At 40.1% G+C, this 21,297-nt stretch overlaps 1 protein-coding gene across 1 annotated transcript; it reads left to right on the forward strand.

The window, feature by feature from the left end:
• Nucleotides 1-256: 256 nt before the first annotated feature.
• Nucleotides 257-20,807, forward strand: wdr26b (WD repeat domain 26b). The gene is made up of 14 exons (XM_014992087.2): nucleotides 257-975; nucleotides 3,207-3,306; nucleotides 4,743-4,799; nucleotides 8,081-8,217; nucleotides 11,055-11,152; nucleotides 11,270-11,426; nucleotides 12,765-12,903; nucleotides 13,708-13,848; nucleotides 14,398-14,517; nucleotides 14,854-14,999; nucleotides 15,124-15,202; nucleotides 15,356-15,485; nucleotides 16,323-16,517; nucleotides 16,601-20,807. Exons 1-14 carry the CDS (start codon nucleotides 668-670, stop codon nucleotides 16,624-16,626), a joined length of 1,833 nt encoding a protein of 610 aa, XP_014847573.2. The 5' UTR covers nucleotides 257-667; the 3' UTR covers nucleotides 16,627-20,807.
• Nucleotides 20,808-21,297: the final 490 nt, after the last annotated feature.

Raw genomic sequence — 21,297 nt, forward strand, 5'->3', positions numbered from 1 at the left:
TTTAAATTATTTTTTTCTACAGTTTAAGCATAATTAACCAATTTCAATACATTATTGTGATTTGTCAGTTCACTGATTAAAAAGATTTGTGTAAAATCTACAAAAAAATTATATTAGTTTTAAAATACATAGGTCATAAAAACAACATTCACACACTTTTTTTTATCTTCTATTTTGTCAAATATTTAGTTATAATGCTAACTATGTTCCCATGCACCACCCATGGATTATATTCTACTCGGAAGCCTGCTAGTGTAGGAATTTCCGGCTACGTCAGGGCGTCAGGACTCCATTAGAGTTGCAGCTGTTTTGAGAGAAACATCAACAAAAACGAGCTGACATTAGGCTCTGAGTCTGGCAACAAGGCCTTCAATCTGGAAGCATAACCTACATTTCCCACCCGGAGCTACGCCGGTTTCTAACCACGGCCGCTCTCGGTGAGGAAACTCTGGCCTCCGCTTCCTCCTCCTCCGACTCGGACACCGGCGGAGCGTCGCCGCCCCCGCGGAAGAAACACCGAGCCTCGGCGGCGGAGGGAGCAGGAGAGCCCGGGGCTTCAGCCGTTGTAACAGGCCTCTCTGGAGTTGTCCTAGGACTTGCCGCACACTCTCAAACCACCTCTACCATTCACTTTAATCGAAGTGTCGTTAACAACTTTAGCAACAGCATGCAGTCAAACGGGGCAAGTCAGGGACAAGAATCCTCTGAGCTTCCCTGCCTGAACAGCGCACAAAACGGGGAGTCATCATCCTCGGCCGGTGGAAACCACTCAAACGGGCTTCTGTCCAACGCGGACAACGGTAACGGTGTCGGTACCAGTAACGGGTCTTCGGTTGGACCTTGTTCGGGGACTTCGGCTACCTCCACGGCCTCGGGTTCGGAGGTGGGCTCGTTGAAAAAGAAGAAACGGCTGTCGCAGACTGAGGAAGATGTCATACGATTAATAGGACAACATCTCCACGGACTAGGGCTGAAGTAAGTTTATCCAATGTGTCAGTCGTAGAAAAACTTCAGCAGACATCAAATATTAGCGATGAACATTTCAAGTATAATCCACATCACTATTTTTTCTTATGATAGTGTAGTTGCTAAAAGCGCTATTAGAGCGCTTGACACAAACATGGGGGGATGGGGTAGTAAGTTAGCCTGTGAGCTCGGCAGTTGGTAGGAAGAAGGGGTCCATCTTGCACAATAACAGTTAGCTTCAAAGCTAATAGCATTTGGCTGCGCTGAGGTGCTGTGCCCTGACATCAGATATAACACAACATAAAACACAAGCTGCAGTTTTAACAGCTCATCGCATGCAACGCAACACGAAGCACGTTTTTGAAATTAGGACATGATGTACTGTCAACATATATGGATTTCGCACTGGATAAAAGCATTACATCATCCAATGTTGGTATCGGTTATTCACACTAAACAAGGCTTAACTTTTACGTCCGATCTATTCACAACACATCAACATGAAGTGTTTTATTTGTGTTAAAGGGGATGTTGTGGTAGCTTCTTAATGAGGTGCTAAAGCAGGATTATCGAGTTTGTTGTGTACCTGTTTGCGGTTCAAAGGCTGTTGCGCAAAAAAAAAAAAAAATTGCGGAGAAATTTTAAGGTTAATGTATAGATTGTCAAGCCAGTGCGATTCGGGGTTTTCGTGTATTGTTTTTGCTCGGCTGCAAAATAATTTCTTTTTGTTTAACCTCCGGTGCAACATAAATAATAGTGTAATGCGTAAAAGCCCCTGTAATAACAAGGCAGCATCTGGTTATTATTCCTCGTCTTTTCCAACTCCGCGTTTCTTTATATCCGTCATTTTGTGCAGCTTTGTAGATTTTGATATTCGTTTTCCCCCTCTAGTCTTTATACGGCTGTCTCCTGCAGATTATGTCTCTCTAGCATTAATGCCCTAATTCCCGTGTCTCATCGTCATAGATATTTGTCAACAGTCAGCCAGAACCTGTGACATGCATTTTATTGAGGGCATGTGTTTATTTGAAGACGGCATTTGTTCCTGAAATGAGCAGAATCAGATGGTTTCATGGCGGCTGAGGAATGCGCTCTCTACCAGCTGTTTTAGATGGAAACGCTTTGCTTGAATCTAATTATAGCCACGGTGGGGGTTTCAGGATATGCATGTGTGTGTGCACTCATCGTTTTCAAAGTGACTGTTGTATAGAAGCTTAAACCTGCGCTGATCTGTGCTGTCCAGCTGAGAAAGTAAAAAGCAGCCATTACAGGGCTTTTTAAAAGACAGCCTTAACGTTGCTCTATCCATTGAGATGGGGGGTAGGTGGCAGGGTAGAGATGAGAGGGTGGTGGGGGGGAGATACATGGCATTGCCTGGTATGAATCACAGCCCCTATATTTCAGCAGGGGAAATACAGGAGAAATCAGTATTGCAGACAGCTGGATGAGAGGCTGAACACAAAGCTGCTGCGCCACTTCATTGATACCTGAGAATGATGTCATCATGCTGAAAGGTGTCTGCCCCCCCCCCTCCCCTCCTCCTCCTCCTCCAACACCTCCCACACCAACTTCCCCCGCCACCCCGTGCCTCCTCGTTTTCATTATCTCGTGCTCGCATCTCGGCAGGCGCATTTATGGTGTCCTTAGCTGGGAGATGCTGTTTGGACAGATGGTAATGGTTCATGGTTGACAAGCTGAGAGGGTGATGTCAACTGCAGAGAAAGCTCGCCCCATGTTAATGAACCTCCTACTGTCCACACATAATGCTCCGGTCATGACACAAGTGCTCTGTGTTGGTTTCCCTCAGATATAGGGAGCTATTAAGTTTATGTCAGGTAGAGTTGATGATGCCCCCTCTGCGTTGAAAGTGTTCTCACAGACCGCCGTGCCTCTCATCTTAACCCTTTCGGTTGCACTTTGTCGCAAAAAAAAAATGCGACGGTGATAATAAATAGCTCCGACATGTCACTTCATATAATCATGTTCTGACATTTCGACATCCTGCTGACTGAGCTCACAGTTCTGATTACCCACTCACTGCTGACGCTGAGATGCCACCTTCATGCTTAATTTCAAAGTCACCCATCCTCTACTTTTCTTCCCTTTTTACTGTCTTCTGTCTATACATCAGCATAACTTTGTCTGCTTCTCCTCCAATCCTCCACCCCCTCCCCTCTTGTCTGTGTGTGTGTGTGCCTGCGTGCGTGCGTGCGTGTGCGTGCGTGTGTGTGTGTCTGCAGTCAGACGGTGGACCTGCTGATGCAGGAATCAGGCTGCAGACTGGAGCACCCTTCAGCGTCCAAATTCCGCAACCACGTCATGGAGGGGGAGTGGGACAAGGTTAGTTTGGATGCCTATAATTGATGAGTTAAGGTTTGATAAACATCGAATGTGCTTTGAATCTGTTGTGCCATTCACACTATAAAAATAATAAGTGTGTTTGTTTAAAAATTGTATATAATAAAGGACATGAATCTTAGAGGTTCTTTCAGGTTGCATAGAAAGGCATTGACCTACCTTTGTGGTCTAACTGTTATGCAAGTTTAATTTTGTTCTGCAGTTATTAATTAGTGCATTTGACATTTTTAATTTGTCATACAGTCAATAAACTTGCAAAAAGCTTTTCATACATTTCAAACAAAAATTGAAAGAAACACAGAAGAAGTTAGTAAGCCATATAAGAGACACACCAAGCACATGGAAGAAGGTTGCTTTGGTCAGATCAAACCAAAACTGAACTCTATACCCTCCATGCAGAATGCTGTATGGCAGAAAACACTCCCCATCTATTTTTGCCTAAGCTTGAGCTTTCCTGAAACAAAATAGACAAATCTCAATGTGCACGCAGTCCCACTTTTCATCTAACTTTTGTACAAACAAATAATACATAGAAATGTGCATCTGTAGTGTGCTCTACTGTGTCTGCCCATCATATAAACTAATAAAATACATTGAAATCTCTGGTTTTACTATAGTAAAAAGTGAAAAAGTTTCAGATGCATAAATATTTTTGCAAGATGCTGATTGAAAAATACTACGGACTGCATCATTTCAGGTGATGTGTTGTCGTTTTTAGAATGTTTGTTTAGGCAAGAAATCAGGTGGTGAACAACAATAAAAATATGAATGCCATAAATACTGTTTTCATCTCCATAACAAAATTGCTTTGTACTAAGGGTTTACTCTATTGGATAGTTTTGTAATTGTATGATAGTTGATAATGCATGTTTTTACATTTTAGAACTGTATAAAATCTGTAATATTTGATCAGAACATTGAATTAAATCCAGTAATGAGTTCAGCACTGATGACAATTCTGGTCCAGAATGTAGCACAGTCTGACAGGTACGTTTTGTTTTGGCATTCTTTTAATTTTCAGGCTGTCTTGCATTTCTTTGTTTCTAGGGCTTAAGTTAGCCTTAGAAAATTACAGACCTCGTTAAAAAGAAGCATTGCAAAAATGATGCCAAAAGCATTCAGTGTAGGCTCAAGTCAAGTGGTTGTAAATTTGTGCATGTGGATGGCAGGTTTGTTCCTCCCACAAAGCTACTTGTAAAATCTAAGTTGTGATTGTTTCTTCTGCTCAGTTTTATCAAAGAACGTGGAAGCTGTGAAAGCCTCATGGACAGTTTCCATGCCATTTCTACCACTTAATGTTTATATTGCTGTTTTTCTTTCTTTCTTTTTTTTTCCTCCTCTGCATGCATTGAAACTGCTGAGCTAACAATTTCTCTCTGTGTCTCCCTACCATCATGTACCCTTTGTTTTTGGTCCAGGCTGAGAATGATCTCAACGAGCTGAGAGCACTGATGCATTCTCCCAACGCCAATGTGGTAAGCGCCCGCTTTGCCCAAACCCTGAACTGGGTCTGAATGACGGGTCAGTCAGCACACAGGCTCTGCTGGAGGTTCCAGAACTGTAGCAGTAGAAAACCAGGCCTGTGTTGTGGAGTTTTAAAAAGCTCAAATGTTCTGGATAAAGAGTTAGAAACAAACCACACACTGGATTTAAGGAAGGAATATGCTATTTTGCTGAATAATTTCTTTTTGGCTTATTTGTTTTTATCTTTATTTCTTCAATTTGTTGTACTTTGCCATTTTTTTATGAATCATACTTAAAGCAAACTACAGCGCCTACTGGTTTTTAGTGTATTGTTTTAGTTTGCAATGCTCTGTGATGTCTGAGTTGAGCTTTTTTTGCTCTTTTTCATAAATTACAAAACAGTGCTATTAAAAATATATAGAATGGCTAAATTTAAAGGGGGAAAAAAAAATCAATTTTAGATAGAATCGTATTCTGCCCTGCATCCCAGTGAAAATTAGCAGTTGGGAGAGGGGTCGCTGCAGGGTCGTGTACTTTAAGAAATGCAGCGTGTGGGTGGATGCTGTCTTGAATTTATGTGTGGTTGTCTCAACCCTGCTTGTATCAGTTGTCGGGGTCGTGCTGCATCCCTGAGATAAGACTCAAATTTAATACCAAAGATGTCTCTGCTTGCACTGATCAGTAAACACGTTTCTGTTACCCTCGGCGCGAAATAAAGAGACAGAGAGGGTTGATTTCAACAATGGTTGGAGTGTAATTGAAAATAACAGTGGAAATGTCGTGCGCGGGGCTCGAAACGGGTGCTTTCGCCATTTGAAAATGGCTGAGTTGTTGTTTATAATTTTTTTCCCAATCTTTTCAAAAATGAAATTGAAGCTGCACCTGAAATGGTAACTGGATGTGCTTTATTCTGCCATCTGGATTTTTGTTTTGATTTCAAAGTTCATGTTTAAAGATGCTCCCTTTTAAAGTACACAAAGCAAAGATGTCAAAGAAGTGGTACACCATGAAGTTAGATAAGTAGTTGGAGAAGGAGTATAGGACCAATAATAGCCATTACGTTCCCTCTCCTGTTCAAAAAAAATGATACACTGTTCTGTGTTGCGGTCCAACCTGCTAATTATCCTCTTTACGCTCTGACATCTCTGCCGTTCTTCATGCTTCTTTATTGGGTTCGTTAACCTTTTATGCAAAGGATAGAAGTGGGGGGGAAGCTGATTAAGCTAGTTAATACCAGATTTAACAATCTGACAAACTGTTAAACAGAAAGTTGAATTTAGCGTCCTATAAAACAATGCATTCATTGTTTTGTAATGTTAAAACATGAGCTCAGCCGACATGCCAGAATAAGCACCACGTGACAGAAATGCACATTTGAATGTAATGTGTGTGTGTGTGTGTGTGTGTTTTTTTTTTTTAAAGAGGCTTTAAACATGCTTGAATAAAGGAATGGAGTTATTTAGTGTGTGTTTCTACAACACAAGGCCATAATTTGAGCAGTCATGCCTTTGCATTATTATATATGGCTCCTGTGTTCTTGCTGTACCAGCCTAACCGCTCAGGGTATGCAGTTGTTGGGAAAACATTGCCGTGGTTGCTTTCTGAATTAGAGTTAAACATCATGAGACTTTAGACTGATATTAAATGGTATGAGTTTCATAACTATAAGACCAGGTTCAGACCTGGTATTAAAATACACCCCGACTGATTCGGATAAAAGTAGATCCCGCTAAGCACTGTCATTTACTCCTGTCCTGCGCGATCAGATTTCAGTAACTTCCTTTACACACAGATGAGCAGGTCGCCACATCACAGGGGTGGGCTGCCAGCTGAGACATAAACTGGACATCAGCAAGGACCTCTGATGTTTCCGCTTCATCTCCGAAACTTCCAGTCACACGAGCTGCATTATTAATCAGTTATTAACGTCGTTGAGGTTTAGATGAGTTGCATTTTGCTGCTTTAGTTTGGCTGCAAAATCTCTATAAAGGTAAATATACAGCTGAACAGATGTGTTACGGGAGAAGTAAAATGTTAGAGATCAAAAAGCTCTACATTAGCGGACGGACACTGAAGAATGTAAACTATAACTTTTAATTGTTTGCACAAAGTTTTTTAGCCTGCACTCTTATGTAAAAGTGACAAGACATTTGTCTGATACAGATTTTGTTCCCATGAGTCATTTTTTGAATTACTAACTTTTATGCAAGGATTGCAGTGGGTGCAATCAGCTAAAAAAAATATACAAGGAACAAACATTCACCCATGCAGCATTCTGAAGTCTATTGATCTATATATATAAAAAATAAAAAAACATTTTGAGAAAAAATGTCTTTTTTTTTCTCTCTCTCTCTCTAAAGAGAATTCCATTAAATTTATTATCTCTGGTTATTAAAAATAACCCTCATGTTGAGTTTTATAGGGGTCATGAGGTCATGTCTGTGGGTTCTCCTTCAATGTGTCCCAGGACGGTTGTGTTTAGTGACAAACTGATGCACATTCATGTGTCCCAGAACGTCCCAGTTAGAATAGTGGGAATAGGTGATCTTAAAAAAATAAAAGCACCTCATTTACATCTAAGTCAGACTATCAAGTACTTAAATTTTCCTTCATTTATAGATTATAAAATACATTACTTTGTTCAGATATGTGCATATTTTATTTTTTTTCTTAGTAAATCACATGGAAAAAGATAGGGATTTCTGTTTTTTGTTGTTTTTTTGTTTTTTTTTGTTGTTGTTGCTGCCTGGGTCTTTATAGGCAGAATCATAACTTCAAACATATAAACTTAAAACAGCTTCTGCCTTCCACTGTGTGCTTCCTTAACAGGGGATCTTTTCAAAGTAGGGGAGCTTTATTCAACACAGCATGTGGGAGATGTGGTCATGCATCCTTAGACTGAAGCTGCTCCTCCACTCCCTTTATACAGTTTCCAGTACAGTATCAGATAATAGAATATTCAACTCACCATGAGGGTTTATAGATATCGTTTACCTTTGAGTGCTTAGCTGCAGCACAACACCTTTAAAACGCAGGGAGAAATCTCTTTTTTGGCTTAAAGTTGATTCATTCCCACGCTTTTTTTTTTTTTTTTGGCGTTTTCAGGGCAAAGATTAAAGATTGTGCTGATAAATTACAGATGTCGGTACTCCATGTGTGGTACTTTTAAGTATTTTAGAGATGCATTCATTAATGATTTCTTTAATCGTTTTAATGTTATAATCTCATAAAGCCAAGTTTTTTTTTTCTTTTATCCATTGTTTTATTGTTGACTTCTCCTCCTCCTCCTCAGCGTATGAAGTTCCTGTTGTTGCAACAGAAGTACCTAGAGTATCTGGAGGACGGCAAGGTCCTGGAGGCTCTGCAGGTCCTCCGGGGAGAGCTGACGCCGCTCAAGTACAACACGGACCGGATCCACGTCCTCAGCGGGTACTTTCTGATGTTTCACCCGGTTTCACAAATGATTCACTCAAAGTACTAAATTTAAACAGCTCCACACATGTACTTTTGTAAAAATGCACAATTTTGGCAGTTAAGTTCTTAAATGATATTTACCTTATAACATGGTCTTTTTTTATTGTTTGTTCTTTTATTCATCACAACACAGCTTGTGGTACTTTGAATTTTGATATACCGTATTTTCCGCACTATAAGGCGCACATAAAAACCTTCAATTTCCTCAAAAGCCGACAGTGCGCCTTATAATCCGGTGCGCCTTATAAATGGACCAATATTGAACCACAACAGGTCTAGCAACTACGGTAAGCAGCCGCCGACTTCATTTTTCGCCCGTAGAAGAAGAAGCGCGCGGTGCATGCTGGGATAGTTGTCAGAACGCTGGTTTGTTAATAAAGTTTGACTGACCTATCTACCTACCGACCGTCTAGAATCAGGTCGTCTGCAGGTCATTTAGCACCACGTTCTCCACAAACATGCTGTGCGCGAACGGAGAAGGGTGACCATCGTCCGCCCACGCCCCGGCCCAGTCGCGGAAGGCTCTCCTCGCTGACCGGAGTTGGACAGTTGTTGACATTCTTTATGTCAACAAAGTGGCTTTAGACATTCATCCGGGGTGCTTCGACTAGGGTTACCAAGGGACCAGCCCCTATACATTTAAAGCCGGGAGGGGGTGGGGGAAGAGAGACGGAGACTGCGGCGTGTCGGTTGGTCTGTGTTACCCAAAAAGCAGTTGGGCACAATATCGCAACACCAACACCGTGAGTGGAACAATGACTGGGGCAGCCTACTATATAAAGTACTCTGGGACCATTTCTTTATTATTACACATCCACATTTGTAGAGTACGGAACAAATCGCGTCCCATTTAGGTTCAATACGGGACGGGTGGCAACCCTAACTGTAGTGTCGATTCTATGCGCCTTATGTATGAAAATAGCTTTAAAATAAGCCATTCATTGAAGGTGTGCCTTATAATCCGGTGTGCCTTATAGTGCGGAAAATACGGTACATTTGCAGATGAAATAAACTATCATCAGCTGAGCTTTGATGAAAAGATGAAAAGCAGAGATGGCCAACAAGATGAGAAGTTCAAACACTTAGCATTAACTTCAAAGGGAAGCTTCTTAAAAAACTGAATGGACAAAAACTGCCACTGGCTACTTGGGCAGTGCTTCTGTAGGAAGCAAGCAACTAAAAGCTGAAGCTGTGGCAAAATATAAGATTAGATTAGGTCGAATTTGTAGTCAGTTGTTGTTGCAAGGAGGCTTAAAAGATGAGATGTTAGCTTGGTGTTGTGGAGGAATTAGGGAACAGCAGAGGAATTAAAAAGACATCAAAGGACCTAGCTGTTCTTTTACTTTCATTAAGTGAGACAAGTAAGCTAAGACCTGATTTGCTTTATTTGTGTATTAGGGGCTTGTTAGTTTTTAATACTGTTTGTATATGTCATTTTGGTTTTAAAGTTAAATAATTACTGCTTTAATCTGTTACCTGCTGTGATGAGTTTGGCGACAGTATCACTTTGCATTTTTAGGACTTTTTACTCTGTTTTGTATTTTGCCAATGTGCCAGTTGTCAACCTTTCTTATGTTTGTAGGCTATTATTCATGTCTTGCTTGCTGTCTGAGTTTTTACAGTTATTTTAAGTGTCGGTCAGACAAGCTTGTTGTTGCCAAGAATGGGCCAGCCTTGTATTTTTACTGGGATGTAGCAGAAAGCCTCATCTGGGACATTTTTGGGATCAACTTTAAATCACAACAAATGTCTCCAAGGGCTGCGGTTGGTTCCAACCGGCTCATGTGTATTCATTGGCTGAGGGCATCGTCATTACTTTCTCATGATTTCAGAAAATAAGCAGTGCTCATGTTAAAGAATGTTGTAAAACGAACTACACGAGTCTCTGTGACAATACAGTCAGTGATATTTAAATGTATGTTTCATTCAGAAACCAGTGTGACCCTGTAATACGCCTGCTAGCAGTATGCTGCTCTTAAGTCAACAGGTTGCTTCTACCCCAATTAACACAGTGAATAATATGGGTATAACGATAAACCCAGCTCTTGATATGAGACTATACATAATGTTGTGTCTTCAAGATTGACATGCAAGATTGACATGGTGCATAGGGCACCAAATGATCAGGCTCTTGGAAACTCGTCACACTTACAGTAATTATGGTATATTAAAAAATGTGTGAAGCAAGGTACAATTCGTGCAAAGACAACATTTGGTCAAGAATAAGAAAAAAAAGATGCCTCAATCTCAAGTCCAGCAGGCAGTCTGAATATGCCCTCAAAAGGCATTAAGAGATGTGGGTGGAAAAGAGGAAAAGAACAGTGACGTGATAATCGCGTGTCGTATGGAGTCTCGCTTCACCTCCTGTCCACCTTACTTCTTTTTCTGTGTTGTTCGTAGCTTAGGGAGCCCAAATGACTAGCGCTGCCCCTTGTCATGACTGACTATTAAATTAGATTTGTCCAGGCATTTTCATTGACTGTATGTTAAAATATTGTTTTAATTAAAAATATTCAGTTTTCTAGGCATTTTTGGTTAGTTTTTCCTTATTATTTGCTGTCCGCCTCCAGACAAGAATGATATACACATAATACAGCATGGGCGTGTTGTGCAAAAAGAATAATTGTTGTTTTGATTTACTGTGACCGGTGTTGTAGGTTAAATGAGAAATTATACAAGAAATGTTGCATCTAATACAGTTTTGGTTGTGCGATGAGTCATGTTAGTTTTTCTGATTTTTACCAACAGTGAATCTTGTTTTTCCTAAACCTTGACTTCGTATTTTCTTGCAGGTACCTAATGTGTAGCCATGCCGACGACCTCCGCGCCAAGGCAGAGTGGGAGGGCAAGGGCACAGCCTCTCGCTCCAGGCTCCTGGATAAATTACAGAGTGAGGAGATGCTTTCCGTTTAATCAGCCTGTGGAGCTAGCACATGTTGCCCAGCTTCCACACATACGTTTGATGTGCTGAGGCGAACTATCTTCCTGCTTTCTGACCATGTTGCAGCGTACCTGCCCCCATCCATGATGCTGCCTCCTCGGCGACTACACACTTTGCTGCGGCAAGCGGTGGAACTACAGAGGGATCGCTGTCTTTATCACAACACCAAGCTGGACAACAACCTGGATTCAGTCTCCCTTCTCCTCGATCATGTCTGCAGCAGGTTGGTAAAAAAGAAAATGGTTTGAGGAGGGTTGGACACAAGCGGGAAGCATGATGTTGGTTTTCCCCTCATTACTGCCTGTTGAGGCTGTCAACATAATCAACTGAGCTTTAATATATTCGGTCAACGGAAAAAATAAATTCTACTGCAGTCACACAGATGGTGAGATAAATTTTAAGTAGTCACATCTAAAACAGTGGTCTTGAAGATTTTTTTAAACAACAAATAGATAAATATTTCCGCTTCTATTACATATTAGCTGGTTAATTAGCCCGGGTATCATTCGCTATGTCGGCCTGTCACAATAACAATTTTTACTGGACAATAAATTGTCCTAGAAATTATTGCGATAAACAATAACATTGTTCTTTTGAGACTGTTTTCCAAGTAATATATTGATAATGGCATAACAACAAACGCTTGCTCTCTTAAAGACCAATAAACTTTAATTTTATGAAGAACACTTAGAACTGGAAGATATTTTAAACATCCCAAATAAAACAAAACAACCAAAAATGATAAACGAAAATAAAATCCACACACAACCAAACCCATAAGTGTCTTTGAACAAAATGAACCGGAATGGAAATGATCAAGTTCATTTTGATTTATCGTGCAATTAATTGCTGTATTGTGACAGGCGTAGGCTGCTTTAACATAGGAAGCAATGTGGTTTTTGTCAGTGGATGAAGTGACCAATAGTCCCAAATAGTGGTCAGCTACAAAACAGGGGATTTTATTTTATCAGCACCACAATAAACTGAAAATCACAAGTGATTTTGCTTCAAGTGGTAAAGCATTTGTGCGTTCCTTTGTACTAGTTTCATTATAATTTAAGTTATTTACATGTGGCGTATATGTCTCCCCTCCTTTTCTTTAGTTAATGTACTTTCATGTTCCATTATATTTAGGAAAGCTTTTTTTTTCACATCCAAATCAACAAATAATTTCTTCATGAGAGGAACATGTATTGTTTGAAGTGGCCTAGCTTGTCCTCACAATCTCATAGATTTGGAGAACTTTTGTAAGACAAAGTTGGCAAAAACTGAAACTGGATGTAAATGTGCTTTAATAAAGTATTTACTCAAGGATCCACAGAAATGCAATATTCCTCCCACCACATTTCTGTTGTGTTTTTTTTTTTTTTAGCTAAATTATGCAGGACGAACATCACATAGACTCTTATGCATTCTCAAATTTCTGTTCTCTCTGTACATCTGAAAATACTACAAACGCTACATTTTGAGGGCCAGTTTGTATTCTGTTGTAGAATTTTCAAAACGCATTCACCGGTGGGTTTTGTAGACTTTTAAAAATCAATCTCTTTTCTTCCTGCAGGAAACAGTTTCCCTGTTACACCCAGCAGATTCTGACAGAGCATTGTAATGAAGTGTGGTTCTGCAAATTCTCAAACGATGGCACCAAACTAGCGACTGGCTCCAAAGACACGACTGTCATAATCTGGCAAGTGGACCCGGTGAGTGTGCAAACATACACGCCTTACTCATTCGACTGCAGTCTGTTGGTAGATTGTAGTAGTTGCAGTCTCTTTTTAGGTCTAAACTAGAAAAAATATATACTTTCAAATGATCAAGAGACGGTGTGTGCTCATCTGTTAAAATATAACGAGTGGAATTTAAAATGTGCTGTTGCAACACGATCTACTTTTGCAAAAGCAAATATAATTTAAGACAGAAACTAGTAAGAAAACAGAGCTTTGTCCCCAAGGTGTTAAGAAACTGAGGTGATTGTAGAATTTTTGTTTGCCGAGTTGCTGAGATAAATAATGCGACTGGTGTATTTAAGCCGTCTCTGTGCAACACGATCCTCCTCAAACGGAAACGGAGAGAAGATCAAACATTTACTGGATGAGAACACAATGGCATGGGTTGAAATTAGCTCAGAGATTATGGAAAACAAAACAGGTTCTTTAATAGAACCGGTTAAGAATTAGCTCAAGATTAAAGCACTGGAACGGCTTTAATGTTGTCCTTTCTGCAAACGTTCAGCTGAAAATCTATTTGAAACACCAGAGATTGGCAACCTGGATCTAGTTCTCCTTGTATGCTCTCAAGTGTTTTGTCTTGCTACTGTTGCATGAGATTAATCATGTTTAACAGAGTTTCTCACTAAACCAGTAGAGAAACTCTTACAGAATAGTGAGTTTATTTAATGTTCTAAGAGGTAGTCTGATGAAAGGTAAATCTGAATGAAATAAAGTTAAAAATGCCATTATAAAGTCTCTTATTCAAGTAATGTTTCATTTGTGCCTGCCACGTAGGAGAGCCACCAACTGAAGCTGCTGCGAACCCTGGAAGGGCACGCATACGGCGTCTCCTACTTAGCCTGGAGTCCTGACGACACCTACCTGATCGCCTGTGGACCTGACGATTGCTCTGAGCTCTGGCTCTGGAATGTTCAGGTAGAATAAAAAGAAAGAAGGAAATTAAAAAGTATCCTTAAATATTCTTTTCAACACCATTCAGACAAGAAATTGAGCCTTTGCTGTTGGCACAGGGTGTTGGCTTCATACCTCAATTAATGAGCGTAGTCATACAGAGATATTTTCTTCTACACATTTAGAAGATGCTTCAGCTGTCAGAATTTATTTATATGCTGTTGGTGTTATTTGGGGTACTCTGATCTCATACATTATATCACTGTTTCTGTATCATTCAGCTTGACACGCGGTAAGTGTGTCTCCTCATAGCCATCCTCGGTATGACGTGGTTATCTAAGCACCATTAATCGTATCCCAAGTCTGAAAAGTGCTATGGATACCCTGTAGTGTGCCGTTTGTACTCAATGACCTTTTCTTTTCACCCATCCTCTCTTCTCCCCTCCCGTCTCTCTCTCTTTTTTTTTTTTCTTACTCATCCCTCCCCCACTCTTGCTCAATGTGTCTTCTCGCTCTCTCTCCCTTCCCCCATTTCCTTCTCTGTGTTTCTCTATAAATACCCTCCTTTGCCAGACGGGGGAGCTGCGGACCAAGATGTCCCAGTCCCACGAAGACAGTCTTACCAGTGTGGCCTGGAATCCTGACGGCAAACGCTTTGTCACCGGTGGACAAAGGGGGCAGTTTTATCAGTGTGTAAGTCCTCCGGTCATTTACCAACTTTTACAAACACAATTATTTTCTTTTTTTTCCCCCATTTTGCCACATTCACAAACATCGTAGTGTTTCATTGCCATGTGAGCCACAAACACAAAATAGTGCATGTTTGTGAAGTGGAAGGACATTATGACATATAGACCTGAAGCGTGGTGCTCGTTTGTATTTAGTCCTGATTTAAAAACTTTATAAAACTACCTTTTGCTGCAATTTCAACTGTAGGTCTTTTAGTGTTTCTTGACTGGTTTTACATACTTAGACATTAGCATTTGTGCTCATTCTTCTTCTGATGTTTGACTGGGTCTGCGTTGTCAGGACCTGGACGGGAACTTGTTGGACTCGTGGGAGGGGGTGAGAGTTCAGTGCCTGTGGTGCCTGAGCGATGGGAAGACTGTGCTGGCCTCGGACACCCATCAGCGTATCAGAGGGTACAACTTTGAGGACCTCACAGACAGAAACATGTATGTATATTTTGAAATGAGATTGAAAGATGTGACTTAATGTAATTCATTTTAATAGCAGATAGCTAATTTATTTTCACGTTGTTTTTTTTTTTGTTTGTTTGTTTTGTTTTTGTTTTTACAGAGTTCAAGAGGACCACCCTATCATGTCTTTTACCGTTTCAAAGAACGGTAGATTAGCTTTGTTAAATGTAGCAACTCAGGTAAGCTCATCAGTTCTACCGAGATGCTTGCTAACAAATAAATAGACTTATTTAATAGACTAAATTAATATTGGAGAAATATAATAGATTTGGGGATTAATAAAGTATTTTTAAATTAAGTAGAATTTTGAATTGAAACTGGTTTCAACATAGGGAGTGCACCTGTGGGATCTTCAAGATCGGGTGCTTGTGAGGAAGTACCAAGGTGTGACCCAGGGCTTCTACACCATCCACTCCTGCTTTGGAGGACACAACGAAGACTTCATCGCCAGTGGCAGTGAAGGTACAGTGAAAAGGCAGCGGAAGGCCATTGACAGGAAATAGTTCACAGTATAACTAAATTTATTTACCTAATGTGGGAAAGCATCTCCTACCAAAGTGTGTGTTTTTTTTTTTTTTGTTTTTTTTTTTTCATTAGCCTTTTCTGAACCAACAACTCTTGGACAGAACATCTATTTTTTTCTACATTCAGTCTCTAAAACAACAAAAAAATATATTATTTATAGAAGTACATAGAGATATTTGTTGGGAAATTAGCACATCATGCCAACTGTGAAACATGATAGTGGCAGCGTCATGGTGTGGGGATGCCTCTCTTCAGCAGGGAGAGGAAAGCTGGTTTAAATTGTAAGAAAGACGAATAAAGCAAAATCCAGAGTAATCCTGGAAGAAAACCTTTGAAGAAAAGTTTATAGATTCCGAGTGAGACAAAGACCGCCAGAGCTTTAATGAGCTGATTTTGATCAAGTGTATTCTGTTATGGAGAAAAAAAAAATCAGTCTTTTAATAACTCAAAGATTTGTTGGAAAGAAAAAAAAAACAAAAAGCATAATTTTCCTTCAGCTTCATAATTATTTACTACTATGATTCGGATCCATCACAAAAAACGTGAATTTATAAAATTCAATATCTGTTCAAATGCAATTCGAAATGTGGTTAAAATTTGACAAAGTGCAAAGGATTCTTTCGAGAAATTGCGGTAAGACTTCAAATTTGAAGACGACATATAATCTCTTGTTTCTTTGGTTATCGTCGTTGCTCGGAGCAGTGGCATTTCTTTCCCCTGTTCTAAATCTATTTTCTTCCATCTGTGCACAACCTTTGTCGTCAATCCCACCAGACCATAAAGTGTACATCTGGCATAGGCGTGGCGAACTTCCTATTGCCGAGCTCACAGGCCATACACGCACCGTTAACTGTGTGAGCTGGAACCCAGCCATCCCGGGCCTCATGGCGTCCGCCTCGGACGACGGCACAGTGCGCATCTGGGGTCCCGCTCCATTTCTCGATTCGCAAGAGGCAGACGGACTCAATGGTAAGAGGATGACGTTCAAACGGGAGCTGTTCTCGCAACCCATAATGACGAGTTGCATGTCTGCTTGCTTTTCGTCTCCTCAGAAAACAGCAGTAACATGGACAGTTGATGGTGACCTACGGAGCAGATGACGTCTCAATTTGACAACAACCCAAGAATCCTACAGTGTAACAAAACGTAAATGGGCAAATACAATTTGATATCACCAGAGAGAAAGCGAAGAAAAACCCAACAAATGTCACCGACCCATCTGAGAAAACAAAAAGCGAGAAAAATATGGCTCCAGAACCGGCCTAGACAAATGGTGGACATGACGACAGACTCCCTGGAATTTTGGGTCCGCATCCACATAAAAAAAAATTGGGATCCCTTTTCTAAAGGCCTGGAAAGTCAGTCAGAACTCAGCGGGATCTTCCTCTGATGAACTGTAACAGCTGTTCTCCTCACTTCTAACTGACCCCCCACCCCTCGTCCTCCATTTTGCTCCGGTGTCAGTAGACATGCCAGCTCTTTGCAAGTATCTGAGGAAATCCACTTCCACCCTGAGCCTGGGGCCCGCTGCATCCTCGCGATGCCTCCAGACGGACGGGGCGGACCGGCCCCTCTCCTTGCCGGACTACAGCCGTCTGCCCGTTTGTCTCAGACTCTCTAATGTCTCTATGGACATGGGTGGGGGAACTTGTTGTTGAGAGAGGAGGATGGTGCGTGTGGGGTGGGGGAGGGCTATAGTAGGTCATCTGTGTGTGTTTTTTTTTTTTCCCCTTTACCTCTTTTTACTTGCTAAATTCTTCAGCTGAAAATTCACAGTGAAACCATCAACAGACCAGCTGATAAAGAACACCGATAGGCTATGCTAACTGTTTGAAGTTTTTTTTTTTTTTTTTTTTTTTCTTAATGATAGTGTTCATTCTTGTTTAAGAGGCGAACCCTTGCTCATGTAGTGCCCAAGGAAAACTTCAGCGTGAAGATTCCACGTTCTGTTTCTCAGCTTTAGGAGGGGGGAAAAAAAACTTTTTATTCCCCTTATTTAACATCCGTCACGGACAGCTCCCCCATTCCCTCCCTCCTGTCGAGCTAGCCTGTGCACAACTCCGTTAAATCTACCTAGGAGGAGGACAGAGTGATCCACAGGTTACATATCCACTGTGAGGGGGTCACACACTGGTGGCGAGGTGTGCTTTCCATCATCGAGACACGCATATATATATATATATATATATATATATATATATATATATATATATATATATATATATATATATATATATATATATATATATATATATATATACATATATATATACCAAGACCTTTCTCAGAAAGAGACGCTTTCAGACGTGGAGTGCAACTTCATTTGCACGCTTAGTGACTGCTGTCCCTCCTGTGTGAGAGTGGATGAGTGTGAGTAATAGTGACAAGAGTGTTTTTTTGCATGCACACAGTAGAGCGAGAGTGGACATTATTGGGTGCAGATTTAATTGGCGCGTGTTTTATTATTATTATTTTTTTTTTTGTATGTGTGCAACTCACACCAGCAGAAGATTCTCTCCCTTCCTCTCCCCTCATCCCCTTGTTTTCATAGTAAAATTGTTCCAGATTTTAAACCAATTCTGAGTTATCCAAAGCCCCATAGGGACCTCTATGTCTGTGGAACAAAAAAAAGACATTTTGTAAAAAATTAAAAAAAAAAAAAAGATTTATTTTTTTTTTTTAATGTGGGGCTTTCATTTTTACATTAGAATGTGTTTTGTCCTCAACGATGCAGCATTCAAATGGCACTGATATGTTGACATAAGATTCGTTGGGTGAAGCGAAGCAAAATACAAAAAAGAAAAAAATGAATGCAATTTAAGTGAGACACCAGAAAGAGGCTGAAAGTTTGTAAAGGCATGGGCCGGTACGAGATTCTGTGGAAAAAAATGAAAATATGTTACGGCTTCAGGGTATCAAAATTTTTCCAGAAAACTTTCAGACAAAAATATAGAAACATGCTCAAGGTTTTACCCCAACAATGATTCTTACTGCCACAAAAATATGATCACAAATTGATTATTGCAGTTATACTAGCGTATTTAATATTTATTTATTATTCCGATTTTGATCAGTAGACTTGGAATAAAAATATAAACGCCCACCAAGTTTTATTATTGCACAGTATCTGACACCTATCTACTTGGACTATCCGTGCTGGTACCTAGCCTGCAGTCGTCTGCTTGACGGCTCTCCAGCTGCAGTTTTAAAACGGCGTTACTTTAGAAGAGTGATTGCTGGAGCTACTTCAGTTCCCAAAGTAAGCCGCTGTTAATCTTTTTACCATGAAACCGGCCCATGCCGAGTCATCGGCGAAGGATTATTTCATTAGAGAAGTTGATGCTTGGAATTGTTCGACAAGTTCATAAAAAGAAGAGGCATTCATTAGCTGAAACAACGCTCCGAGCGCATTAGTTTGGGACTTTTGCAATCCTGAATCAAAACGACACAAACTGCCTTCCTGTTCCCACAGTTGCACAGATCCCCCGCCCCCCTCGGTATGTATGACTCCCTCACGGCACTTTGAGTGGTCTTTCTGCTCTCCTGCACATGAAGCGGTGGCATTAATCTTTAGTCGGCTGCCACCCCAAAAGGTTACATTGGTGAAAGATTTAAAAACCTAATAGGAGATTTCAAGAGGACCCGGGTCCTCGCCATGCCTCTATGCACCCGATGTGAGTGATTGGCCCAAAACGTGATGAAACTCAGCATTACAAGGCAAAGCAGCCTCGTCTTGAAGGTACCCCCTCTGGGAGTTTAGAGAGAGTTAGGCATCAACCTCCCCTCTGCTCTCCAGCCAAGTTATTCAGTGGTTTTTGCACCATTTAAAGCTTTCTTCCTCCCTTATTTCAGGGTATGTAATGACAATTCGCTACAGACTGATATAGTAAAATGTTTAAACCAGTGCTTTTGTCTGTTTTTATTGAACTTCTTTTTTTTTTTTTACTTAATTTTTTTTTTTTTTTTTTTTTTTTTTTTTTTTTTGTTCACGTATATCATTTTTGGTTGATCTCTATCCCTGTATGATCATATTAAAATATAACCAGACATTTGGAGTCCTTCTTTTTTTTTTGTAACACAACTTCTCCTTCTTTTACGTGTACTTTTCTTTGTATTTAGTTGCATTTTTATCTACCACAACAATCATAAAACGATATGCACAGCAACACTCTTTGCCAGTAGAAGCAGGGGAGGAGTCACGGTGTGTTTAAATGTTTATCGAATCAGGTTTTAACTATCCACCCATCGCCTTTAAAGAAATTCCTCCCCGTAAAGATTCTGCTTAATCGCATCTCTGTGTGTTTTACTATCTTCTGCTCGGTGTGCCGTTGTAGATAGGCAGTTGCTACTTTTCCGACCTGTACTGAAGCCAAATCCCAGGCACACAGTTGTTTTCTTGTAGGTTATGTATGTCACGGACTGATATGCACACTCTAGAAACCTCTTCACTCCCGAAAACCACAGAATGGACTCCTCTTTCCATGCCATGAATCCATTTCAAAAGACTTGATGGAAATCGATGCACATTTTTAAACCCTCTCCCCCCTCAAAAAAAGTAATTCAGTAAAGAAAAAAGGAAAAAACAAAACAAAAAAAAAAACATCCTTCACCTGCTGGTGGCAAAATGCTATTGTCTGTATGCAACCCGGTGTCTTCTCTGTTCTTCTGTCGGAGTTTGCCGAGGGAGTTGTTTCTGATTTAACTATGTCTTATTTCTCTGAGGTTATGGTGGTGGCGGGACAGGACCGGGGCGGGGAATAAGGGCTTACTGTAGCATCTCTAAGTTCCTTGGGCTCTAGGGTGGGAAGAGGGGTGATGTGTTGGTTTGCGTTTAATGTCTTATTTACAACAGTGATTGTAATGTTTTGTATTGTTGTGTAGGAAAAGTGTTATGTATGCATATTTTCAATAAAGAATTCAGGGTTTTGAAAAAAAAAAAACAGACCTAAAATAATTTAATGGTGCAGGGCTCAGGTTTTGGACACTTAAAAGATGACTGGAAAACAAACTTTTTTTTTTTAGCTTAAAAGACTGCGTGCAAGTTGGGGGATGAAAAGTTATCACTAAATTCAGGCCCCAGCGAAGCATTCTGGGTTGATTCTGTTCTTATTTAGATTACTGTATTAAATGATTTGATTTTGACATGTCTTGAAAGCTACATCGAGAGTCTAACAGAGAGAGGGGGGAGGGCTTTGCTTTGACACCAGCATTAGGAATAACAAAATCTGTTGACAATAAATTCCACTTATTTTTAAGTAAGTCTTGTTGTTGGCCATCCATTTTAATATAGAGTTTGCTGTTTTAGGGAGAGAGGAGAAACATGAAAATGGTTTGTGTGACTATTAAGCATGTAGAAAGTAAAGATGTGTAATCAGATTTACTGGTGCTCATGATTAGGGGATGAAAGTGTTTGTGGTTAAATAAATGGAAGATCCAAAGTGAAACAATACTAACCTAAATCAGAATTTGTTTTACATTACTAAAGGTTTGCCCAACAAGCAAACTTCTCTTTTAAGTACTTAAAAAAAACAAGTTGACTGTTGAAAATTTATTGAAATTGTAAATTGTCTTTTTTTTTAATCATTTCTAGATTTTTTTTTTTTCAAAGACAAATTTTATAACAGTATAATGCTGTTATAAAATGTAAACAATCTCTAATTTAAGTATTTGTCAAATTGCGCCATCTGGTGGTATTGCAAACAACAAGGTGACCTATAAAAACGAAATGCTCTACTGACAAAAAAATGAG

The sequence above is a fragment of the Poecilia mexicana genome, unplaced genomic scaffold, assembly GCF_051168715.1.
Source record: "Poecilia mexicana isolate PSO_F unplaced genomic scaffold, ASM5116871v1 scaffold_21, whole genome shotgun sequence".
Taxonomy (NCBI): Eukaryota; Metazoa; Chordata; class Actinopteri; order Cyprinodontiformes; family Poeciliidae; genus Poecilia; species Poecilia mexicana.